The 27,435-nt window shown below is 43.6% G+C and overlaps 1 protein-coding gene across 1 annotated transcript in view; it reads right to left on the bottom strand.

Moving 5' to 3' along the window:
* The window catches only part of TRABD2B (TraB domain containing 2B), a 298,587-nt gene that overhangs the window by 116,245 nt on the left and 154,907 nt on the right, over nucleotides 1-27,435 (bottom strand). The window contains exons 3-4 of the mRNA XM_069788792.1: nucleotides 21,167-21,313; nucleotides 3,619-3,793 (exon numbers count right to left, since the gene is read on the bottom strand). Of these exons, the coding sequence (XP_069644893.1) occupies nucleotides 3,619-3,793; nucleotides 21,167-21,313 (322 nt within the window). The remainder of the gene's footprint in view (nucleotides 1-3,618; nucleotides 3,794-21,166; nucleotides 21,314-27,435) is intronic.

Genomic DNA, 27,435 nt, shown 5'->3' with positions numbered 1-27,435 from the left:
TTCCATCTGAAACCAGCAGGGATGTTTCCAGCAGCGACCTGACCTGCCAGATCTAGTGGGACCATGGTGTGGGATCTTGCCTTATGTGAAGGTAATTTAGATCTGGTGAGAGGAGTTGCCACACCTCCTTCCACCTGCACTCCCCTCCAGCCCCATGTTTTCATCCAGCCAGGTGGGAATTCAGCTTACACTGGACGAGCCATCGTTTTCTGATGGTAAAGTACATTTTTTCTTATGGGGACAGGGCTTTACACTCTACCGTGTTTCAACCCAGAAGGGATTTCTGCCCATCCAAGCCCACGACACTGACCACATCTTCTGCTGACAGATACCGGCATCCTCCAGCTCAGTAGTGCTGGGCTCCTGCACCACCAGGATATCATCATTTACGTTTTACAGCTGAAGCCAGCCATGGTTTTCATCCTGTAAACTACTGCTTTTGGTCACAGTGACCCCTGTGTGTGGTTTGGGTTTGTTTATTATTTTTTTTTTGTTCTAAACAACAGTACATACTCCTGGAGGAGTCTGTAAGACGTCTTGCTGCTGCAGTCATTGAGAAGGATACGCTGAACCCAACCAGACTGTAATTTGCAAAGACACCTGCATGGTGTCTCCTGGCTTAGTCAAGCTCATTATACTAATTCAGTGTTAGACACTACTGAAATACCCATCCATGGCACTGGGATCTTAAATCAAAGTGAGGACAGTACCCCAACAGAAGAACAGAGCTTCAGTTACTGCATGCAGCTGTGCAAAAGCCCCTTGGCTCCAGTTATACCTGTGAGTTACAGGATGCCAGCGAATCCAAATGAATCATCGCGCAGGGCTTGGGATTCCCTCCTACAGCAGCCCCAGTCCATAACATCGCATTTGGTGAAGTCTTTCCAAGGTGCTTTTCTCATAAAAGTTTTATTTTCTTACTTAGGAAAATATTTATTTTCCTAATTCTATTTGCCAGCACAATTTTACCCAATTCCTCCCCTCCCAGAAACTATGATGGAGATTATGAAGTTTGGAAACCAATTCATAATATACATATATAATTAAATTATTATTCATTCATAAGTTCCGATATCCTCAAAATAAACAGATTAATGCAGAGACCATGCTTAGCATAAGACCAATACCTTTTGGAGTACATGATCCAGAATATTTTTTTCTAATTATTTCCCCTCCATCATGTTAGTCTTAAATATGCAGAATCTTAAATGAAGTGAAATAACTTTTGCACTGTTCTGAGGGCAAATGCACTCCTGCAGACTGTATCATGCCTGTCCTAACCAAAGGTACATTCCTAAAATTTTGCATTTTAGAATTCATGGGAATATGTGAAAGCCTCAATTTTCATCAAAAACACCCTTGACTTTTATGAAAAGCAAAACCAAACCCTCAAGGTTTTGGAAAACAATTTGAATTCATGACCCAAGCACATACCAAAATCCCCCCTTAAAATTCAACAAGTAGATGTAAGAATGCCAATACAAAATGTAGCAATAAAAGCCACTCTTATAATTCAGCGTGTGAAAAAAACCACCCCCAAAACAAAAAAAAAAAACCCCAACAAAAGCCTTCAAGAGAAAAACTGCATTTGAACCATAAGAGAAAATGAACTTGCTTGCACTTCGGCCACATAAAAGTTTTGGCATTGAAAAATTAAAAGTTTTCTCAGTACTTACTGCATGAAGAAAAAAACATCCCAGAGAAGAAAGGAGGAATTAATTGTACTTAAAGTAGGGATGGCCCACAGGGATGGCCCACTTTAGTAGAAAAGGCCAAAGGGATGCTGGAACAAAGAACCCAAAACAAAAAGCTTTCCTCAGCATCTCCTGTGCGCCCGTTTTCAATAAATCCGGCTGCATGTGTCTGTTCTGTCCTGCTACAGTCAGTGCTGGGAAAAAGAAATAACCCAGCAACAAAGGCAGTTTTCAACATCACCAAAAATGGAGAGTAAAGGACGAAATGAGACTTGCTCTTAACGAGCCAGCTTTCCCAAGTGATGCTGCCTGGAAGTTTCAGGTAGATACTTTCCTATGGTAACAGGGAATGAAAGCTCAAACCTCCTACAACTTAGGCATGACTTTCTGTAGAAAGCAATGTGTAATCAGTATCCATTTGCTTAATTTCATTTCTGCTATTAGCACATACAAAAAGCTGCAGTGGATTGGATCCATGACCCATCTAGTCCAAGATCCTGTCTCAAACCGTGGTCTGTAGCTGATGCCCAGGGAAAGTGTGTACAGAGCAGGGCAAGTGGGCAATGATGCCCAGTTTAACCAGTATATACTGGAGCTGGGAGGATAAGGGACTTCCAAAACTGAAGACTACATCAAACCCATGATATTTGATAATCTCTGATAAACTTTGCTCCATGGGTTAGACAAGCTGTTTTTTATGAATCCCTGTCCAATTATGAACCACCATGATATATTTTCCTACTGTAAAAGCAGTTAAGCAAAACTCCTTGGACAGAAGAAACAGGCAAGCTGGAGATTAAATAAGCTTGGGAAAATTCAGTCTGGATACACTCAAAAAATAAATACATCAAAACGCATGTATCTCTGCTAAACCCCACAGTCTTTAATCAAAATTCCCACTGAAGTGAGTAGAGAAAGGTGAGTTGTTGCCAAAGTTCATAGCGAGAGCCATGGGATGAGAAGCAAAGTGCTGTCAAAAATGAGAAATTATCAAGGAGAGGGAGCAGGAGGAGCGGATTGGTTCTCGGCATGACAATCTCAGACTGCCTTGCAGTCAAGGGAGCTCAAAGAGCCACTTCAGCCAGTGCTCGGGATTCTGCTGAGCTGTGGCCTGAGCAGTTATTATTTATACTCTTATCACACAGAAATGTGAATTCCATTGGAAAGGGAAAAAAAAAAAATAAAAGAAGGGAGAGAAAGGACAGTAGCACATACTGCTGCAGGCTGACAGAAGTACTATAGACATCTTTGTTCTGCAGATTTCACAGAGAGAATTTAAACAGGCAGAAGGACACATTGGATTTTTACTTAACATTTTAAAACGCTGGCACTTAGCTATACCTGCAACTCATGCATTTGTGCAAGGTTCAAAACGAGCCAGTCTGTACAGACACACCACCAAAGTAGCCAAGTCACCCATCGAGAAAGTCTAACTGCAGCAACCCCACCAGGTCTGAAACCCCAGGCCAACACCCCGAGCCATGCAGATGTGCCTGTGCCACAGCAAGGTTTGTATTCCCACAGTCGCTGCCTAGGACTTGCAAATTCAAATACACTTCAACCACCTCCTACACCTGTGGCCATAAACACAACCATGGTGTGAACATAAGCCAAGCAACCCACAGGTTGGGCTGGGAAGGGAACAAACACAACAACGTGAAAAGCGTTAACAGCTTCACATTTCTACAATCAGATGGAAAGCAGAGGAGTGCAGCCTGTCCACAGCCCGGCTGGACCCAGACCCACCTCCTGCACCAACTCACTGCATTTTAGAAGCAGGTTTGGACAAACAAAAGCCTTTCTGCTTCAAAGGCAACTCCCCTAAGAAATCTTCCTGCAGGACCAGAGACAAAATCCTGAAGCATTCAAACCACTTTACTTGCAATCATGATAACCGCGTAAAACAGAAAAAATCATGCTGTACCTGCTCCAAAGGCAAAGAAGAAGCTCTTGTCTGTGTTCTCCCTTAAAAGCGCCATCACTCTCTTCCCCATCCTCTCATTCCTCTTGTAGATGAGCTCCTGTCTGAAGTAGCTGTCTATCTCCTGAGCCGTCACCTGCTCGTGGGGTGGAAGCGTTGTGTTGATGAAGTTAGGAACCTGAAATGGAGAGAAAGACTGTAGTTCAGGTGACAGTGGTTAAGTAATCCCCAAAACACTGGATGTTTTAATCTAGCCTTATTTAAACCACCTGAGCATCATACAAAAAAACCCCCAAAACCAAAACAACACTAGAGGATGAGAGCTTGTGAGGTTGCTGGGAATACTACAAAGACAAAACAGATCACCAACTGACATGCTTTTTTTTTTTTTAAAGTTAAATTGGCATTTTACTAAATGAAACTTAAGTTAATTTTTACTTTTCTCTGTTCCTTCAGCAGAATGTAGTTTTAGGTATTACATTTGGGTTAGCTACTAAAACCTTTATTCTCTACTTGTTCAACGCAGTTCATTGGCTATTTAATACCAGAACAAATCCTGTAATCTGTTCTCAGCCAAGTTCACTGTGAACTTGAGTAAGGACTGCAAGATTTGGCTTGTATATGTCCCTTTTTAATAACCTAACAGTTAAACAAGTAGGAAAGGTTAACAAATCCAGACATAGGAAGATGTAAACAGGGTAAACCCCGTCATCTTTCTTGCAGCTTTAGATGCTATTAGGTCTCACCAGAGAAGACATGCATTGCAGCACATAAATCCCTGGAACATTCCTGGTATTTCCGAGGAAGGGATTTCCACAGGAACTGCTCCTTTAGTCCCTGTTTTTGTGAGGAGAGACAGAATAAGGGTTGAAACCTCAAGGACCATTCCAAGTCAGGGCAGCAGACCCAGGAATGAGCCAAGACCCACGCTATTAATGGACAGACAAGCCAGAAGTCTCCGATTATTAGGATGGGCAACTTGTTTTGACACAGTGAGAGTCCAAGGTCTGCCACGAGAGTTTGGGAGCTTACGGGCCCTGCAGCGAGCAGTGCTGTAAGTGGGCAGCGTTTGATGACTGCTAACAGGACCCAGGCACCTTCCGGCAATTTTCTGCGCCTCACCACTGGAAAGCAGCTTAAGCTTCAAAACTCAGACTCGGATTTCTGAGTCCCCGGGTACATGTAAAGCTGCCAGGATTTCCAGCGTTAATCTGAGTCGGTGGTAATGACATTGCATGCATAGACCATAAGGGGAACATCCCTCACTCAGTGTGCTGAAATACTTGATGCAAGGACTCTGTTACTTCGGTTAATGCTTTCTCTGGTTTTCTACTATACCAAATTCCTGTACTCATTTTCTAAAACTTGCCTTTAGTCTTTGTTTTTCAGCCCACCTCTTACCCTCCCACTTGGCCATGTGATTTTATCACAACACTTTTTGTCGCTTTTCACCCTCTTCACTCATACTGCCTCTCCAAAAGCTTTCAGCAAGTTTTAAGGAAAGAACTGATTTCCACCTTCTCAGTGGCTCTCCTTAAAGCTTTTTCATTGCAGCCTCATCTACAGCTCTCCTAACGTGTGGAGTACTGAGCAGCAGAGATTCCTCACCGCACATTATGCAGGACATATTGCTCTGGATTCCCACCAAAGTCTGTACCCAGCTGGGCGAGACAGAAATGGGCACCACATCTCCTGAGCCAGGGAATCCCATGTGGCTGGAGTTAATACTGCTGCTGACAGCAGCCTGCCCCAGCGTATTGGGCCATGCAGACCAGCTGGACCTTTGATTTTCCAAACGACTTCTCAACCTGCTTTGCCGAATCACCGTACTTCTCACAGCACGTCCCTCCTTAAGGGTTCAGTTGCATTACCCTGAATCAATCCTTCCTCCAGGCTTTCCAGTGCGGCTTGGCTTTGCCAGCCTATCTTGTGAACTCCTCAGAGCATGCAAGCACTTCGCACGTTGTTCTCAGTTTAGCCCTTTGCCAGCACTCAACAAATACTAAGTCCCATTAAGCCAGAGCTATTGGAGACACCAGTTTCCTGTTAATACACAAGGAAGCTGCCTCCATGTCTGGCAAGAATGTGCGTTTGTCTCAAAGGGACGCAGGAGCAGCCTGCTGGCGTTGGAGGGGTAAAATGCTGCTGGCTATGGCAGCAAAGGATGTAGCGGCTTTGGTTCCTGGTGAAAGGCAGAGAGAGACTTTGATTGTAGGAATAAAGTCTGAGTAATGAGTAGCCATTTTACACTTGCAATAACCTCTGCAATGCAAAGCTGTAGATCAGCTGGTCCACGCAGATATCAGAAGCCTTTGTATCTCGTCTATACTGAGGGTCTGTGTTTAATGGGTTGAGGTGGCTGAGCCAGGAGTCAAGGGAGCCTTCAGAGACTGAAATGGAAGGTGAAATTATTTGGGAACATCTGAAGGCTCAACACCCACAAAAGAGCAGTCTCTTCTTCCTCGCTTTTGGCTGAAGGGAAGTGAAGGCTGGGAACTGATGGGACCTGGTCTCCAATCACCTAAGATGCTTTGGGGGAAGAAAGGTACGGCATTGCCTGTGAGGACAACCTGCTCTTACACAACGCAGGAGCAGCAGGGCTGGGGGATCGAATGGCTTTGTGCATCCCGCTCCAACCAGGGGAAAGCTCTCCCGCTGGAAGTCTAGATAGCCCAAGGACAGAAGTTGTGTTCAGACCTTCGCCAAGAGGGTCTTTGCCAAGAAGGAAAGCACCTTCCTTCAGCTTGTGCAGCGCCATCACTTGCAGTCCTACATCCACATTCAACCTCCAGTTTGTTCCTCCTCTTTATCTAATCTAAAATACAGTCCACAAAATTGAGTCATTTTCTTACCTTTTTCCCCTCCCTTTCTTTCTTTCTCTTCTGTGGGAAAGAGTTTGCCAATGGCAGAGAGAGAAATATAAAACCAAGGACTGAGTTTTGTCAACATTTCTCACGCTTGTCCAAGGAACAACACAAAGGCAGGCATCACCTCTAGAGGCACATCATCAGCTACAGGTCCTGCTGCACCTTGTGCATTCCTGCATTTCTAATGACTGCTCCATCACTGGCAAAAATAAAACATGCACGTATGTTTCTGCGTGTGTGTGGCAGAGGACAGAAGATAAATGACTGAATTAAGTGTGCCTGTACACAGTAGTGCAACCACACTTTGAGCTACGACACTGGCCCCATTAATCACCTCCGCTCCTCCCTGTATCGCAGTTGCTTTCCACAGTCGGTGACATACACCATGCCTGGCTTCAAGGAGGCAGCTGCTCCTGTTGATTTAAGAAACCCTTTGGATTCCTAACCACCAGACAGGGATCAGGAAGTCAAGAAACAGTGACACGCAATTAGGAGGCTGTTAACTGCAGCCAGAATTCAAGGGGTTTTTTTGGAAAAAAGAAAATCTGCTGTTTTAAAAGGATGGACTAAAGAATGCACCAGAGGGATGCGCCCTCCCTGTTTCACTTTATCAAATATTTCTGTTTCCATTCAGTGTAAAAATTAATTTTAACATTTTAACGATAAGTATTTGTTATTTTGAACTGAGAGTGAATGGATGAGACATTTGCTTTGCCAATGGGTGAGGGACTGACCTCCTGATAATAGCTGAATATGGCTACTAGTATTTAAATTTATAGTGGGGTGGATGATGTGACTGTTGAGAAATCCTAACTTCTAATTTTGCTGCTCATCTAGGAGAGCAGCAGTTGGATCAGCAGAAAAACACAGTGCTACCCGTCACCTGGGGTGTGCTCACTTTGTAGTGAATATACATGACAAATAGATCCTTTCTGTCCAGTCTCTGCAAGCCATGCAGTTTTCTGAGAATCCAACCAGCTCATATATGTATATATATATAAATACACACACTACATATTTCCCATGGAAACTCAATAATATATTTCATTCAGAGGTGTTCAAAATAAAGAATATTTTGTTTGACTGAATCAGCTAGAACTCTTCCTTTTTTCTATTCCTATTTACTCTGGGTTATGGCTCTCCTACGAACAGTATAGGTGGACCCCAAACTCAGTCATTAGGTACACCCTGCATTTCTTAAGCTTTTGAGGTTAAAGGAAGAGAATATGAGAACAAAAAGAAGTTAAGTCCCAGCCTTGCAGAAATTTCTTCCTCTCCACACTGCCTGTGTAATTTTACTTGAGTCAGTATCCCTGATGGAATATATGTGTGGGTAAAGCTCTGCACACACGTCCGAGCTCACAGTGCTGTGGGATGTGGGCCATAATTCTTCACCTTTGAAGTCAGTGGGAGCTTTAGGAAGAAGAAAGAGGAAGGATTGTGGAGTGGTTATGACACTACCCTGAAAAAATGGTTCTGTTCCCATGGGCAATACAAATCTCTTGCATGATCACAAGCATGCCATTTGGGTTTAGACCTTCAAAGGGAATTCAGCGCTTAACCTCCACTAAGTATCTTTGAAGCATTTGGCTTTATTCCTCCTGTCTCTCAAAAGTCCATCTGTAAAATGGGGACAGCAAGACTTTCCGACTTGATGTTACATACAAGGCGCTGGCTGAATCCAGCTTTTGAAGGACCCAAAGGAAGATCCGAAGTCCAAGACAATGCTCAGCATTAACCTCCTTTCCCACAAATACTTTGTGGAAGGAGGTTGGGATTCTGCTGCAATCATTAGCATAAGAGCTAACAACATACTTTAGCTTAGAAAAATGCATCAGCTGTATCTCAAGATCTATGCTATGCTGTCAGCTTTGTCTACAGAGACAGAGAAAGAAATGAGGAAAAAAAGAAAAAAGAAGAGAAAAGTAAAATATATTGGTGCAGAGTCTTTTATCATGTTTAGGGCTTACTGCCAAAGTTCAGCTGAAAATTCATAAACACCGGACTACATTTAAGTACATTTTCTTATTTACTATTTTTTATATTTGGACAACTATTCTGGGCAGAGGCACGATGCCAGAGTGTGTGAATAGCTATCTGCAAATAATTTTTTTGGACACATATAAGCACCATCAACTTTGGTTAACTTTTTTTTTCCCTGCTTTGGATCTATTGGCTACAGTGGAGCTGCTCTAGATTCAGTCCAGTATCAAATCACAATCAGATGTGGAGGAATAGTGTTATTGATCCTACTCCTATATACTACATTTCCCAATCCTCTGATAACCTTTTTTAGCCTCGTTCTGTTCCAGTGATGCTAGCCTATTTCTGGAATGTGCATTCAAATTGTAAGATGATGTCAATGAAAAACCAATACTACCAACATTAGAATAAAGGGCTGCATGCCCTTTCTTGCCTGCTTGCAGGCAGAGGGGCTCTTCAACCATAAGTCTATCTGCAGAGGGAGAAGAGAAAGCAGAGATAGGGAAATGGGAAGCCAACCCCTGCCATGGAAAATACAGTGATCCTAAAACCTTTCCTGTCATTATCTTCCTATACCTTGGTCAACCCTTTCGGCTTCCGAGATGCCTCTCTCTCACTGTCTCCTAATCAGCAGATAACTAATGGCTTTCCAGCCTCACCTCCCGGGCAGCGTCCAAACTCCAGACCGCCGCAAGTACAGCATCATCACTAATCCTTGCGGGGGAACCTCTTAATAAGAAAAATGCCTTATTTCTCCTCCTCTCCCCAGAGCGTTCACAGGCTGAACAGAGAAAACAGGAGGAGGCACACCCAGGGTCACAAGGGACGTCTCTGTTGGCCATCAGCTTCCCCAGTTCCAGTCCAGCACCTCAATACAAACCCCATCTATCATTCCCTGACAGGAGGGCTCAGCCTCCATGCTAGTAATCCTTATCTCCAGTTGTTAGCAGGAAGCTGTTCCCAGATCATGCTATATTAATTTTTTTTTTAAACATGATAAAGATTGGGTTCTTTTTATTAGTCTTCTAGTTTATGAGCTTTACGTGGGCAGAGGCCAGAAGACAAGTAAGGGATCATGCTTTGAAGGATTTCCCCTGTACCACGCAGGTCAGGAACTTTTATACGGTTGACAGCACTATGCAAGATAAGGATCTCAAGAGCTGACAGCGCAGCTTATGGGGGCTGCCAGGGAGCCAAAGCAGCATCCCGAAACCCGCTGGCTCCTCCGACAAACTGGATGGCCCTAAATTCACACCAGCCCTTCTTGGGTCAGAGGCTGACATGTGAGCTCAAGTTATCATTCGTTTATGAAGGGAGGATACCCTCCCGTTAACCAGCCTTGACAGGGCAGTGTGGTTTTTACTGCGGTGCAGCAAAATATACTGCTCTGGACTTGGAAGACACCTGTTCCCTCTGATTTATGGACCCCTCTGGCATCTGGGAGAGCAATATCCACTTACTGCAGCCTCTGATACGAAGGATTCAAATAGTGCAAAGTGAACGGGCTGCGAGAACAAACTTCGTCACGAGGAGGACGTGGCTGCTGCATAGACGAACGCTGCTGCTGACTTGAGAGGTTTTCCTCCAGCACTCCTGAGTTTCCATCCTGACGGAGACGTTCAGCAGCCAAGGAAGGGGGGTGTCTGGTTAATCTGATTTAGCCTAAAGCCCAAAGTTGGCAGGTGCCAAGAAGATGAGCTTCCAGCTTGTTACGGAAAAGGGAAACAAAGAAGGAGCTCTGCAAAATGGTGTCCAGTTCAAGCATGTTATGATTAACCCATTATTGCTTTCTTTTAAGCACCAAAATGTAAAGTATATATTAAAAGCCTGAGTGGACTGTAAAAGGAGTCTTTGATCTTCGGGATAAGTCAGTTCCATCACTCCTTTCCCTTTCCCAGGGCAAACATCTACCCAAGATGGGACTTGAGAATATATTACAGGCACATCCAGCACATTTTGGCAGTCGTGGTCGGGATAGTTATGTCAGTTTGGTGGATTTTGGGCTGCTAAAATGGTTTATTAGAAGCATACCCTGACACCAAACTCAGATACAGACTCAGACTGATTTAAAATCACAGAAAGCTTAAACATATCCCCAGTCTGTGCTCATCCAGTTTTGTTCCCACCCCTTTGCAGAAAGCAGAGCAGTTCCCCAGGGACGACTCTCACTGCAGCCGAAAACTGGAAAGTTTTGGGCGCACATCAAAAAGCCAGTTGTACTTCTCGCACCCACACTTGCCCACCAGCCATGCTGTCCAGCCACAGCCATCCCCATGCCACGGAGCCCTTTGGGAAATACTGTTCGGGTTTGCACCAACTCAGCATTTCCACGGCAGGAACGGATTTTTCCATCATGTCCCTTAGCTTAGCAGGAGTCTGTAGTGTCCCAAACCTCCGAAAGCAGGGAACAGCCCTGAAATACCGCAAGGCAAAGGGACGGCCAGCTCTCCCTCGGTGGAAAGCGTGGTCTTACAAACCAGGGGCCTAACGGAGAGGGGCTTACGAACCCTGAACTATTTTCTGGCTCCGATTCACTGCAACTGGGATGCGTTGCTGCAGTTTCCAGCATAACTGCTCTGCTTAAGCACGTCTAATCCTCTCTGAGCTAAAGGCTGACGACTCCTTTCGCCGGCTGTGCTGCACTGATAAGGTCCCCATTCCCATCCCGTGGGGGGGTGTTCAGGCTCACGGGGCGGCAGCTGAAGTCGGTGTGTCTCAGACCCCCATGCCAGCAAGCCCAACTCCTCTTTTCCAACGCGTTGTTTCCTCCGTCTGCTACCTCAAAGGAAAGAGGCACAAGGCTAGTGGCCCCAGCAGCCTGCCTGGACCCTTTTCCCTGGGAATAGCAATGAAGAGGAGGAGAAGAGTCTCCTCTCACAAACCCAATATTGTAGCGCATCAGAAACCCACAGAAAATACCTGCATGAGGCTGGAGGGAAAAAAAAAAGCAAAAATGCTTTTTGCTTTAAGGGAAGTGAGGGAGGAAAGAAAGTCTGAGAGTACAAGGAGAGCCAGTGTAAGAGCAAGCACATTTTTTGGGACCAGCTCTGGGGAGCAACTTCTGGCTGTGAGCTAATCCCTGCCCACTCACATTACTGCTCAGAGGCCATGTATGTGGCAGATAAATTGCAGCTCACACCAGCAAGCTTTCTGTAATTGGCCTACCCGATTTAAAGCTAGCTTGGATACCTCTCAGCATGGCGTGGCAACTTGAGTGTGAAAACGGAGGTCTTCAAAACTGAGTTTCAAATTGCCTAGCGCTCAGGTCTATGAGCCACCGGAGCATCTAAGTTTGTAAATAGAGAAAAATTACAAATAGGAGAAGATGTGGAGGGCGAAAGCAGGCTGAAAGCTCGTGAAGTCTCTACGGATAGTGCATGATACTTTTAAAAAACAACTCTGCAGGTGGCACAAAAGCTGTAGGAGTCATCGCTGGCCTGAGTGTAAACGTGCCTGCAGGCAGAGCGGGCTGCAGCCCCCGGAATGCCTGGACACCCCTTGTCCCTGCAGCTTCAGCCCCTACGGCACCTGCGTGGAAACCCTTCCCGGGAGCCCCAAACCCGTCCTGCCACTGCTGTTCTCCCAGGCGGCACCCGGCCAAATGACAGTCATGTGCCCTGCCTGCTTTTACCTTCTCCTCCCATACATTTGGATTGAGGGAAAGCATGTTTTCAAAAAAAAAAAAAAAAAAAAAGGTAAGGGGGGAAAGGCAGAAAGGCCACAGGGATGGGCTGTGCATCTCACAAACAGCTTGGGGGGTGATACTTTTATCCTGTTAAAAAAGACTTTCAACAAATCCCTGTGAAGTCATGACCTCCATGTATGCTTTCTATTTGTTTTTCCACACCAGTTAAATAGTTGCTTTCCAAGCACTTAGGAAAAAAAAAAAAAAAAAAAAAAAAGAGAAGCAAGCAACACCAACCCCTCCCCCCAGGCCTCCCTCCCCACCCCAACCCCGTCCCTGCTCCCCTCGGTAGCGATGCCAAAATATGCAGCCGGCCTCTCTATCTGAATGAATGTTTTGATTAAAGAAGTCTTAACAAAACACAGTCAGAACAATGATCCCGGCCCCCTTTCTGCAAGCTTCACCCAACTATGCAGTGTATATTTAGGACCAGATTACAGCGACCTGTTCATTAATTGAATAAGGATGACAAGCCTGCAGTGTATGCAAATAAAGGTTTGGGTTTCAGTGGGGAGGGTAAATCTTAACTACCTAATGATACTCCTGCCCCATTTAAAACCCCTTAAACATTGGGATTTTTTTTGAGGCCAGCTTTCACGAGCTTACAAACATATGGAAAAGTTCAAGTTTTTCTACTTCCCTTCCAAATGCTTTGTTTCCTTTGACAAAGAATATTTTTTTTTCTGTTCTGACACTAAAACCATCACCTATTATATTGCCATGACACCCAAGTAAAGATACTGATCAAAGGGCAAAGCAGGGCAATAAAGTGAAAAAACTGGGGCCAGAAGGTTTGGTTTTGGGGTTGGTTTATTAAAGTATTGCAATTTTTTTCGAAAGGTATTTTTCATTTTGTCTTCTGTTACACAGTGAGAGAACAGCTGGTCAGTAGCAGATACAAACTCAGGTTTGGTTGTCTTGAACATATATTGTTCAGGGCTCTTCCGTGAGTTTCTTCCCACCCCTGTTTGGTAAAATGCTAGGGAAAGCCTGAATGCTTATGTGAAGTTTGCAGTATGATTTTAACCTAAGGCAAGTGTGATCCAAAAGATATAGTTTGCAAAATATCACATAACTTGGCAGGGAGCAAAAAGCTGGTTAATAACACAACAGCAGCTGGGCTGGACACAAGACCTCCGGAGCTGACACCACAAGGCAGGGCTGTGTGGAGATGTCCCTGCCCTCCTGTTTGGTCCTAGCAAAACTCCAGGCTACTCCAAATCCAACCAGCTGAAGCTTTCTAGTCACACTGGCATCTGGAACGATTTGGATGATGACTTTTGAACTAATTTTAATTACTTTTTTTTTAAGGTGGGGTTGTTTGAGGGGTCTAGTATAGGACATAAAAACGCAGAACGTCTCCAAGAAAGCATTTAGAAATGGAATGGGGACCAGTCAGGAGAAAAATAGGGAATAATTCAGATGAAGTCAGTGAAATAGAGACAAATTAAGTTATCCTTGAAACTGATTTCTTTGCATCTAAGCTGGTGGAACTGTGTAAGTCTTGACTTCGGGTTTATCAGCAATCAACTCTCTCAGAGGAGAGAAGAGAAGATCCAGGTCTGAAGTCACCATCAGATAGCACAACCAGTTTACACTGGAGAACCTGATCGATGATGTTTGCTATTCGGTAATGCACAGTAATAATGTCAGACCAAGAAATGTTGTGTCAAGAAGTACCCAAGAACACAGACTTTTCAGATAATGTCTAATACTAAACCTGCAAAGTCAGCCAGGACAACCAGATTTTCCCCTTGTCCCCCCTTCTTCCCCTCCCTCTCATAATGAGGTGACAAAGACATCTTCTGGATAAAACACAATGGGAGAAAAAGCATTTTGCACATTCAACCAACAAGATATTGTTCAAAAAACTAACAAGTCTTTTTCATTTCTCTTGAACAAGTCTTTCCAAGAAACACTTCATAAACCAGCTCTTTAAAAAGAAGGGATAGTAAATGCTTTACAGCAAACATACAGCAGTGCACAGAAAGCAGCATGCTACTACCTTGAACTCCAAATGTTTTTACCACTCTTTCATACTCTTTTATAGTTTATTCCCTTACTAATAAATACAGGTAGTCAACAATCCTTAAACTTTTTTAATGTAAATCAGCCCTTTTCTGTAGGTGAATGTGTTCCTCTTCTAATAACGCAGCAGTCTTTGAAAGAAAAATCTTTGCCTTTAAATGTCTTCTTCCAGTTTCTCTCTGACTTTCTCTTCTCTCCCATTGCTTTCTCCATGGAAATTGGAAAGAGGAAGGAAGGAACTTCCAAGGTAAGACAACTCTAAACGCAAACATGTAATGAAAATTTTCAAGCAAGAACCTATTTGCAAAACTTGTAGCATGAAAATTATCTGGGCATGTTCCAGATTATTAATAAAAAAAATAATCTTTGCAGTGTTTTCCCCAGCACTGTCATCAACAAGTAGACTTAATTCTCACAATCTGGATCTGCAACCAATTTTCTGAAACACATAAGCCAAAATATAATATTGCTCCAATCTGGAATCCTGTTCTGACATAATATGAAAATTAGACTCTGAAAGTTTTGGCTGCACTTCTGGTTTTTTTTTTTTACTTCCAAATGCTCACAATATACCAAGACACAAAGCTGTAACTCAGGTGTAAGTGGAAAGAAAGTACGATCCCAACCGCAGCGGATCAGGAACTACGGGAAGGCAACATCTCTCCAGCAGCACCCAGTGCTACGGCCCAAAGACGAGAAGGCGGCAGAGGTGCTCTGCTCACCATCGGGCCACAAGCGGCGATGAGCGCACGTGTCAGCATCACCCGGCCAGCAGCAGGACTGCCATCAATGCCATTTTAACGAACGCCCCTGGAAGCGTTACTGACCCTTCGCCTGGACCCAGAATGAGAAACTGCACCCGGGACAACCTTGCACTTGCTTCACTGGAAAGCCTATAATCGTTTTCCCTGGAAGAACGAGAGGCTGTGCCAGTTCGCCTGCACTTTGTTACAGCTGAAAATGATAAGATGCTTCCAAAGCGTTACATTACAATAGCTGTGCCTTCAGTTTATGGATTTATCTTCCTTTGCCCTAGATAAAACTCCATTCCTTGGACAAATTAAGTCTGCTTGTCATTCAACACTCTACCTAATGGTCTCAGCTGTGTGTTTCTGCAGTTATTGAAGCTGGGGCATTCCACAGATAGTTCTCATTGATTTGAGAAGTGAGCCAGAAATCCAGTTGTATTTTATCCAGACTGAGAACAGGGCAAGTTAATGATGTAATTAGAATTATCAGGACCCTTAAATCTTAAAGGACAGGTTGAAACGCAGGATGATAACATTTTTAAAGGGGTACACAACACAACCTGGCTATTTATAAACAGCAAGTGCATTGTGAAGTGAGGGACTAAACCTTCTCTAGTTTAGGGAGGCCGACGACTGACATCGGGTTAGCGTACGGCTCTCTAATGTTGTGTTAGCAGGACCACCATATGCTTTTCAAAGGCAACACCCACTGCCTAAATCTGTATGTCCACATGAATGCGTGGGATTTTGAACTGCAGAGGCAACTCAAGATATGGGTGACATCATTCTGGTAAGTTATACAAAAAGCTCAGTTGTTTCTGATGGACACAGCTTGAAGAAGGAGGCACAGCAGTCCCTGAGCACCTGGAAGGGGTTGAGGCATGTCTGCAGGCCGTGGTGACCGCCAAGCGACTTCACTGCGTAGCTTGCTTTCCTGTGCAGGATGAAGCCAAGATTCTACCTCTCCTGGCAACAAGATCATTATACTCAGGTGAGCAGAAAGCCCGTAAACTGGGTTAGTCACTGGCCTAACTTGATTTCTTCATTTTGATATCCAGTGATGGCTGAGCCCACTGGGACTCATACAAAGCCTGCTGAAGGCATGGAAATAGTCTCCATTATTTCCATAAGCTTTCAATACAGTCTAACACACAAACCATAAAGGCTCTCTAGATGAAAGGTGCTTTATAAGTGGCAAGTATGACTCTTGCATTGTACTGTTAACTCGAAACGGGACAGGCAAATAACAAATATGCAACCAGTAGAACCTGGCTTAAAGAAAACTGTCTATAAAGCAAGCAGTGTAGCTGTAGGCCTCTGATATGCCAGATCAGCAATGAGAGAGGAGAAACCATCTTCTCGGACAGGAGCCTCCCCTCAGGTCAGGAGCGTGGCTGAGGACAGAAGAGGAGAAACAATGGCTGGAGACCACAGGTATAGTTTTTGGGAAAGCTTGAAGGAGAAAAATCTCAGCCTCGGCTTTTCAATTTTCCTCTCAATAAAGCATACAAGGAAACACAGAACCGGCTAATTCCACGCTGGCAAAGATGAATCTGCTTTACAGAATTGTCCTTAAAAAATTGAACAGCTCAAAACTGACCACAGGAAGTAACTGGTACAAGATATCCCTGAACCCCAAACTCAAATGTTTATGTTTAAAGACCTTTACATCAGACTTAGGGAGCAAAATAAAAGATAAATTGTTCTGCACCCTATTTTTTCTTCACCAAGACTTCAGGTCATTAGGCAACTCCTTAGCTGTCTCAGGTAAGAAAAAGTATCCTCTGGAGGTAGGTAATTTTCTAATTTTGCACTAACAGATTTTTTTGCATTTTAACACATCTGGACATACTGACCTCAATTCCCGTGTGAGACCGCCAGACAGAATACAGAAGTTAAAGCTACTGATCCAATCCGATGCATTTTTGCTTGTAGGGAACTTTTTTCAAAAGGAGAGAAAGAAAGTATGACTTCTTTGAGGCAAAAAAAATGAGCGAGCAAAAAATACGCCTATCCTATCTTTAACTTAGAATACTTTGTCTTTCATATCATTTTGACTCTCTGCCCAGAAACTCTAACATAAGCCTCTTGACTGCAAAAGTCACAAGAGAATCAAGTGTTTGCAGAAGGCTGTAGAAGAAGGAGAGATGTTTCCTCCTCCACTTTTGGGTCATAGTCTGAGTAAACTCAGCCCCTTAAAGTTTTATTAAGTTTAAATAAGGATTTATACGTTTGGAAAAATGGTGCTTGGAAACAAAATTTAAGAAAAAGAGAGAGAGAAAGGAATGTAATATAACCACAGGAAAGCAGAGGTGTTTCCCCCTTTCACTGTTCTTAATTAAAATAAAATAAAAAAAAAACCCCACCACTGAAACTGAGAAGGATTTGTTTAGTCCTCCACTGTCATCAGTGCTGATGGCTCTGGGACAGGAAAATGTCAGGGATTTGGGACCAGCTCACACCCCTCCACTTTGGGCACCCTACCCTGGCTAAGCCGGGCTTCCCAACCCCAAAGCAGGCAGCATCTCCGTGGGCTGGTCCTGGTCCCGGTGCCGTCCCCAGGTGCCGAAGGAGCTGTCCTCTGACCTGGTGCCCAAGCTCCTGCTTCCGTCTAGGAAATAAGTTTCCCTGCACTTTTCCTCCCAGCACCGTCCCTTCCGTGCACCCCCTTGGCACAGACTCGGTCCCAGAAGGACTCTGCCCTCTCTTCCCAAACATCGCAGGAAGCAACAAGTCTGGTGCTGAGAAACTGCACATTTCCCAAACTCCCTGGGGGAGGCTGAAGGGGCTCAGGAAAGTAATCTGTAACACCTCAAGTCAACTGTATTAGTATTTCCACTTCTGGTCCTTCTTTCCGCTCCAGGATGAGTTTTGCTCTAAAGACCTCTCAGCATCTTGCAGATGGCTACTGAAGATGCTCCATCTCCCACGATTCACGCTAGAGGAATTTAGGAAGTTACTGCACCGAGATAAATACTCCCCACCACCACTGTCCCTGCAGCGATGTTAGACTTTCTCGGCTACTTCCCAGTTCATTACAGTGACCTAAACCAATGGCTCTGCACTGAGGCAACTGATGGACAGGTTCACCTTTATTTTGCAGCTCCTGCTAACCTCCAAGGGACAAGCAGGCACTAGTAACCTTATAAACAGCCCCCAAATGAATCCTCAAAGAGTGAGAGTCACAGCCTTCTGCAGGTCTCCCTGGCCACATGGGATGGAGCTGAATTCCTGACCTCCACCGTTCACATAAGGGCTGAGTCTTACAACTCCATTCCTGGTCTTCTGTTCCTTTCTATGTGATATTTCAAAGTTGCGTTAATGGTACCAGCTCCAAGGACTCACCAGACCTCTGAAGAGCTGGGCCAGCAGTTAGATATCAAGGAAGAATGGGCACACCTTCTAAAAAACACTGTGACACTCTTGTCTCCCAAGATTGGCATGGGTACCTACCCTGAAGTTTAAGTGATGATACATCTCACTTGGGATATTTATAGGTTTTCCGCACTTGTAGGCCAATCGTTTGTTGTCACCTGATGAGACCTGCAATACAGTCTCAGCACATGATAAATCTCTGTGCTTACATGAAATGTCTCAAGAGAAAGATCCCATGGGGGATGCTTCACGTGTAATATTTAAGCCAGGCTAATCTAATTTGGTGACCAAACGGCAAAGACTCTCTATGGCAGAAAGAGTCCATCATCCTTGCAAAAAACACACAGAATAAACTTTGGAATTACTACAACTAGCAAAAGTTGACCTGAATAGGGAGTTTATTTTAGGTTTTAATTTTCTATTTGGTTCTGCTTGCAATTAAAAATAAATGGTATAAAGCTGTTTTATAAAAACACTACCAAACAAAAAACCTCTTTACCCAAATTAAAAACAACAACCCATGAGAGGAAAATACTCCACAACATTTAGAGTTCTGCAGGGACTAGTATACATATAGGGATTTTAATTTTCCATGGCCTGTAAGTGTTATAATCTCTATCAACTGTGTGCACTCTGGGACCATGACTAACACCAGTGGTTGAACTCTGATTGCTTATTGGCTTCTTTCTTCTTTCTTTAACACTGTTCTTAAACTCACATTTGATCCAACAGTTCGCAGAAATAAAGAACTTTTTACAGCAATCTGTTCCTCTCAAGTCTAACCCACAGGTCTGTTATAGGACATTGTGTCAACAAATCACAGATGTCTCCGAGTCAATGCAACCAGTGTGAACGGGCACAACTTGTCTCAGGGACAAAGGCTTTACTGATTACACTGATAGAGATTAAAAGATGACACAGAACATTTGGATGCCAGAACTGCCTTCATGGTTTTACCTACTAGTAGTCCTTTCTTTGCATCCATGGCACATATACCACCACACCTTGCAAGATTTATTTCTCCAAAATCATTATGTGTTTATCTCACGTGCTGTGCCTTGACATTGCAGAAATAGTTACAACCATTGACTTCTCCAGGACCCTCTAAAGTCACGAGCTCTCTACCTTTTCCAACACACACGCCTCATCTTTAGAGATGTATTCCTATCTGAGTTGCTTTCTCCCTTTACTTTTCAGTGCAAGGCTGTCCGGAATGAACAGCTCTGGCAGTTTTGGTACTACACAGACTTCTGTTTCAGTACTGCCACATTAACCACCCCATTATATCCTGCTTAGTAGCGCTAAAACAATGCTTCACTTTCTAGGACTGGATTAACTGGGACAGCAAAGGGGTTTTATCCCATTCATTACCATTAACCGCTCTTTCTACTATTTGAAAATAATAACCAGATGGGAGAAGGAGACATGACCGTTTTTCTAGAATTTAAGGTCCTCTGATTGTCCAAGCTGATGTCTTTCTGCTCCTGTCGAGAGCAGGCTAGTTCTGTGATAGGTGACACGGAAGAGCAGCTCCAGCTGCTGCTGGGTGTCTTTTACATTTCTACCCGAAACTTCTCAGAGGGGCATACAAGACCTCTGGGAAAACACCCAGGTTGTGGAGTGTGGCTGGGAGACTTTGTTACCTTACAGCCAGGCTGGGGCCCTCCTCACTTTCCCAACTGTTCCTCTGAGAAACGAGTGACCTACAGAGCCCTGTGCAACTCAAGATAGCGACGGCAAGATAAGATGTCTCGGAGACCTCTGTCTCAGTCAATACACTGAGCTTACCCTATCTCAGCTCCCTCTTGAAGTCACATAGTTATCCTTGATTTGCATTCGCTAATGGTAAACCGCTATCATGATATAAATGCTTCATTGGCAAAACATATATAATATTGTGGCTGCCAAAGTTTATACGGGTTCCCTCCAGTCACTGCACCTGAGACAGGAGCCTGGGAACATTTATCAAAAAAAGGAGAGGCAGGAGATGACATCTAAAGACCGGGTTTCCACAGAATTAACGGGAAAGGAGAAAGAGGAACCCACGTATTAAATGAGAATCTCAGAGTTTGCCACGAACTATCAAACTGGTCTGGAAAGCAGATTTTTGCTCCGTTGAGAGTTTTTAATAGCATTGGATAACAAAGATAAACAGAGACCGAAGGGCTGCCTGAGACACATACAAAATTATTGAATTATGACATGTTTGAGGAGTTATTTACTTTATAGAGTATTTACAGAAGGTTCACTTCCTCTTCATATATAAGCTCAAATATTACAAAGATTTTTTTTCCCTCCCTGAATGAGGGGACTACGTTCAACAGCCCTACAAACATCCATAATTAACTTTTTTTCAGGCACACTCCTAGGAAAGTTTTCCAGGCAGTCCCTTCCTTGTTCCAAGTGACAAGCAATACAACAAGAGGAAATGGCCTCAAGTTGCGCCAGGGGAGGCTTAGATTGGATATTAGGAAAAATTTCTTCACTGAAAGGGTTCTCAAGCATTGGAACAGGCTGCCCAGGGAAGTGGTTGAGTCACCGTCCCTGGAGGTATTTAAAAGACGTGTGGATGTGGCTCTTAGGGACATGGTTTAGTGGTGGACTTGGCAGTGCTAGGTTAACGGTTGGACTCGATGATCTTAAAGATCTTTTCCAACTTAAACATGATTCCCCAGAGTGCAAGCAATACCAAGGAAACCCCACTCTCTCACCAGGCAAACGAGGCACATGTGTAAAAAAAACACAGAGCATCAAAAGGAAGAGGGGAAAGAGGAGACAGAGTATAAAGTGATGACTGGGACATTGCTATTAAAACAGCTGATCTGTTCTCAAATAGCCAGCCCATCTACAACACTTTTGCTTACCTGAGAAGTGTCATGGTTGAATATGACAGCATTCAGGTCTCCACAGTTATAATGCTTGATGAGATCTTCAGTGGTATATGGGGCCTGCAAACTTCCTGCGCGGAGGCTTTCATGTTGGAGCAGAGTTTGGTTTAGAGCAAACAGCACCTGTAGAAACACAGACAAGAAAAACAGGGGAGATGTTAAAAGGTATTAGGAATCAGAACAGCAAAGCCTCAAAGGCCAAACTTTGAAAAACTCTCCTGCACCTGAAGTCCATCGACCCATTCTGGCCCACAGTAGCAAGGGCTGGTCTTTAGGCATTCCCAACGGGAAGGGGAGTCAGATGCGAGGTTCCCTACTAGCAGAAAAACTTTTCATAAAACTCTTGATATTCCACATAAAGTATAACTTCACAACACATACATATTGCTCAGAGGTCGTGGTCTGAGGACTTTTAGGCTACCTGTGCTGACTACTTGGCTACATGGAGACACTGGAATGAAAAAGTCCCTAAACTAGGAAACTTCTATTGCCTCTGAGTGTTTCCTGTCCGCTAGCTTAAATCCAAAGCCCAAACTCCGTTGGGAGGTTTGTGATAAAAATCAAAATCTTCTGAACTTCTGAAGTCCCAGTGGTTATATTGGGACTTTCTGCATGCTTCTAGTAGCAGAAACTTTAGGAGATTCATTATTAGTGTCCCTCCTTTAGTCTTTCCCCCTTCACCCATCCTTTTGCAAAGTGAACAGAGATACCGAATTGTAACACTGTCCCAGCAGAGTAGTCGAGCGTCCCCATCCCAAACCTGAAAATACCAAAAAAGCAGAAGCACTCTTTACTACATAAATTTAGGCAACCAAGAAAATTACTGTCCTTAAAGATGATTTTTTTTTTCCTTGCATTACCAAAAAGGCTATAAAAATATTTGTGATAGACTGTGGGAGTAATTTATACCAGTTACTGAACCACGAAGTCTGGGCTTTTTACGTTCAGCTTTCCAAGAACCTTCCAAAGAAGCTTGATAAAAAGTAGATGAATAAATCAGAGGAACAGCAGTTAAGACAGTTTGTCACAAATAAAGAAGCAAATGCACTTTTCCTAAAACAAAGTGATATGTAGTGACTGCAAATTCAGAGTTCTGAAAAATTATATTGATGTGTTATTTTTCATGAAAAGGCTTCTGCATCCCTCAGCCCCATGTTTCACCACATTTTCAGCTTCTCTCATTTATAACAGCAGTGACCTATCCATCCTAAAGAATAACCATCATCTCAAAATCTGGGTAAAGTAACCCATGCTGAGCTCCAGCTGGCCCAGCTAGGCTGCAGTCTGTGACACATATTCTTACTTACCTTCTTAACTTTGAGCAACTGAACCCACTTCAAGGAGTGAACCCCAGAAGAGTTTAAAATTAACAATGTACATATGCATTTGCAGGATGGAAGTTCTTATTAGTTTAGATTATGACTCCCATTGAAATGTATCTGAAGGAAACAGTCAATTGGATTTACTCCTGCAAAACCTCAGGTACATAACAAATATGATCTGAGAGTTTTAAATGATAATGATAATAATAATAATATCATCAATATTATCATCATCTCCAGGGCATTAACAGCCTCTTAACACAAAACTTATATGCTAACTAACATACACAAATTGCTTGAGGAAAAGCAAATGTTATTTTTTAATTTACTTTTTAAGAGTATAAAGATGGTCTTTCAACCAAACTTGTTACACCTCATTTTGGCAATCAGGTCCCCACTGAGATCCAAGCCCAAAAGATTTCCTTGCCCAGATCTAAGGGTCTCTTCAGGCTTTTCTACAAGGAGATCAATCTTTCCCAGGACCATAGCCTGAAGTTAAGCATCTTCCTTACTTAGTTTTTCTCTAATTTAAAAAATATGCAAAAAATACTGTTTGAAAAAGTTCTAACCTTTGAAAGGATCTGAGCTTTTTCTTTTTCCCCTAAGGGCTACAGCTCGAAGAGGAAATGGTTCATCCCAGGATTTCCTGGGGATTCTAAACATTTTGGCTAATAAAAATAAAAGCTTAGAAAAACGTTGACAGGAAAACTGAGAGCAGAGGTTTTCCCCAAATGCTTTTAGTAAAATCCTTCTAATTTTTGATTTTTTAAAAAATAGATGTTGCTGGATTTTTATATACAAAAGTATGTATACACACAGGCACATGCATATACAAACCATCAACAAACCCTGAGGTAAGACAGTGTGGTTTATGATAAAATATTAAGGCGGCGATAAACAAATCCTTAGTTTACTCTCAATGCCTTTTTTGTTTGGTTGGTTTTGGTTTGGGTTTTTTTTGTTGTTGTTACTCTGACTTCCTGGGGAAACCAGTCCTGTGCATTAATGCTCTGGGTCTGTCTGTCTGTCTCCTCCTAATAAATTTGGGACCTATTAGCTGTCATTCAGTCACGTTTGCAGAGGGTTAGAGGTCTTAAAGAAGATTGCCTATATGTTCCTTAAAAATAAATGCCGGGCTGCAGCAAAGCCCACAGTACGAGTTCACTTCTTACAAGATGCCAAAGACTCCACATGAGAGAGGATGAGTTATTTAGAGTTTACAACAGCAGATGGACCCCCATGCACCAGACCCCAGATTTCATTAGTGTCAGGACGTTCTTGTCCCTGCTCTCTGCCTCTGAGCAGTTTTGGGACCTAGGGGTGATGCTGGCCACCAGCTGAACTCCAGCACACTGCCACCACTGCAGGGGAGCTCATTGCTGGGTTCAAACTACTGCCTGAAAAGCAACTCAAGAGTAGGGGCGAAGTTAAAATTAGAAACTCAAACACTTGAATATGCTAAAGGAAAACTGTAACCACTTAAACAGGTTTCTAGAGACGTCTTGCTTAATCAAGCCATAACCACCATGGGTTTTGGTCGGGCGGCTCAAAACAAACTTCATAGAAGCATAGAATCATCAGATGGTTTGGGTTAGAAGGGACCTTACAGATCATCTAGTTCCAACCCCCCTGCCATGGGCAGGGACACCTTCCACTAGACCAGGTTGCTCAAAGCCCCATCCAACCTGGCCTTGAACACTTCCAGGGATGGGGCATCCACAGCCTCTCTGGGCAACCTGGTCCAGTGCCTCACCACCCTCACAGTGAAGAATTTCTTCCTTGTATCTAATCTAAATCTACCCTCTTTCAGTTTAAAGCCATTACCCCTTGTCCTACACCTTGTACCTTTACATGCCCTTGTAAAAAGGCCCTCTCCAGTCTTCTTGTAGGCCCCCTTAGGTACTGGAAACTTAAAGAGAAGTGGGGTCTGGTCGCAGCCGCCTGCTCGTTGGCTGGATTTGTAGACCATTTCCTTCAGAGCCAGGTTAAAGCCATCTTAAAACCTGAATTTATTTTTCCTTACTGTTCAGATAATGCCACAAAACCCACACTGTTTCCCTTCCTTCTCTCTATCTTAGTATCAGTGACCCCACAACCTTCAGCCTAAACCTCTATCTGAGTTAAATCTCCTGGAGGTGCCTGAGATTACTGAACAACTGATGACTTCAAAATAAACACACTTAGAGTGACTGCTCATACACAGTCCCACCTAATAAATATAGCAGACAGTATTTGTTCTGGGAAGTGATGGGAAGTTATGATGTTGGCTCTGGGAAAGTGCATTTTTATTCGCACAATTTATGGTCCTCACGCTGGCGTGCTTCGAAAGCCATTTTGCTGTCTCTGGCCCCCATTTGTGACCGATCAACCATGGACAACAGAAAGGGGTTTTCACCATGCTGGGAGGAAGCCTTTTTATCTGAGCGGTGACATTCTCCTATGCAAAGCAGCAGCCCACCACACAGATTTTATCTGGGTGTTTGGAGACACCAGGTAAGCCCTTAGGGCAAACCTATGGGTCCTCTTTTACTGCCTAAGAGAGCGGGTACCACCAATCCTACACAGTGCCAGGAACCACTGGTCCAGACTTTTCAGGAGCAATTTTGCACACACTATGGCCATATCAGGGGTAAGGGGGCTGGAGCCGTCATTTCTGCCACAGGAAGGTCAGAGTTGATGCAGCAGAGCTGGGACAGGGAAGAGCTCTTGCATCACTGGTGACTTCAACTGAGGGATCCCCAGCAGGGGCGAAGTCTGCAGGAACCCCAAGTTTCATTTCTGGGTGAAAAAGACCGGGCTGTTTCTTATGTTCGTGCCAACTGTTCTCACCATCACCCAACAGCATCTGTGCTGCTGCCTCGCTTTAAACATTGCTCTTTTGCCTCTACGATCCTGGGCACTTCAGTTGCAACCAAATCCGCAGAGACCAGCCTTTGCCACTTGTGCAAGCTCGCTGCAGCCCTCGATGAGAGGCCAGACAAGTCCAGTGAAGACCACAGCTAACAGCTTTACTGATTACCTTGACACTGAAACAGTATTTCCCCCCTACATGCCTCTGGATTACAGAGCCAGGAGTCACACGTGAATGGAATGCATGGGTTACAAAAGTCTACCTCACATATAAATCAACTTGAATGTTTAAGGCGTTTAACTTTCAACTTCAAAAAGATGAAACATTAGAAAACCTCCAAACCCCTCATATAAAGCAAGCAGACACAACTGCATTGGGTCTCAAGGTCTCGAGGCTGGCATCGCATAAAAGTGTTGGTATCAGCAGCTGTGCAAGTTGCCTTGGGACAGTTTGAACTCCATTTTGCAAGCCCATGGGAGAGCTGGAGGTTTGATTTTATGTGAGATTTTAATGAGATTTAGGTTTTAGGCAAGTAAACCCAATCCACAGAAACAGATCTAAAAAAGCATTGCCACCTTTTCAAATAGAGAGGGGAAGTGAATAGACATGTACTTACACTGGGCTTAGGAACACCTGAGCCTTTCCACCAGAAATTGTGTTCATTCTATTTGGTTTTGGGAGCAAAGCTAGATAAAAATCCCACTTGTTCCAAGGTACTCTCACAAACATTCACCTATTGTGTTTTACTGTGCCACAAGTCTGTAACTTCAGACTGGATGTTTGAAGGCTCCTGAAGGCCAGCAACATCTTAGTGCTGTATGTGATAGCTAAAGAGGAGAAATCACAGCCTTGTGCAGGACAGATTTCTCCTTATCCATCTTATGGGCATTCGTCCAAAGCTGAAGAGAATAAAAAAAGCCCAGAAAACAAAAGCCAAGTTAACCCCCATCAAATACAGCATCATGCCTGGTTTATGTCAGCTGCTTGTAAGGTCTTCTGGTCACAAGGTCCTGAATGGCATGAAAGAAGAAATAAGATGCTTACTTTTCTAAGACGCTATTCAGTACACGAATTCTTTGCCACGATCATCACTGAACATCAGCTCAAGGATGCAGAGTTAGCTCTATCCTTTCAGCTCTACGTTTTTAATACTTTTGCATAGGTGAGTGAGTTGACTTTGGTTCATTATCCTGAATGCTCACATGCTTTGTCAGAAATCATTTTCTGACAAACTCTGACGGCAGCTCAACTCTGTGCCTATCAGCTTGTCTAGAAGGCAACACTATGGTTTTCTAACCAAGTGGAAAGGTTGCCAGGTCCACCTCTTTGGTTCACCTGACTAAGGTCCCAAATGGTGCCACAATGGAAGAACAGCTTCGAGGGGGCATCTAAGGGGCTACTGGAAAAGAACACAAGGAAACCTTATTACCAGATAAAATACTTGAGCAGTCCCAAACCTTCTTATGAAATATATTGCTAATAAAATAGACAACAAATTCAGGAATTACAACAGAAGAAACAAGTTTCGTATTAAGCTGAAGACAAATGGACCTGTGTTCTTCTGGTGTGTTTGCTATACAGGAGACTTGAGAATGAAAGGCAACTCTGAGAAAACTCTCAGGCCAAACTTTGGTGCTCAGATAAATTTCACTCTTACGTGATGGGGGAGAAATGACTTTGCAGTCCTAAACTTATGAAGGCTGAACTACAAACATTGCATTCACAGGACTCCAGTAGCTGGAGTAACAGGATGACCCCTGCATAGAACCATGATTAATAACAATACCACAAAAACAAGTACTTAAATTTCATACTACGATGTCAGCTTTTGAGCAGGCAACTATTGTTTTCCTTTGCTCTCTCTTTTGGACACATGCCACCATAATGCAAATACTAAATAAGCATTACTGGAAATGTTTGAGCGACTAGGTCCTGTCAGTGCCCAAATTTCAATTCTGGAAAAGAAGTGTCCATTCTCCTGCTTGGTTCAAAACGAACTGCAACATAAATATTGAGAAATATCGTTCTTCAGAGGTTCTTCTTTTGTTGTTACTCTTCTCTGTATTCAAATA

Source organism: Haliaeetus albicilla, chromosome 8, assembly GCF_947461875.1.
Source record: "Haliaeetus albicilla chromosome 8, bHalAlb1.1, whole genome shotgun sequence".
Classification (NCBI taxonomy): Eukaryota; Metazoa; Chordata; class Aves; order Accipitriformes; family Accipitridae; genus Haliaeetus; species Haliaeetus albicilla.
The sequence above is the reverse complement of the archived record's forward strand: the minus strand, read 5'-3'. Positions and strand labels throughout refer to the sequence as shown.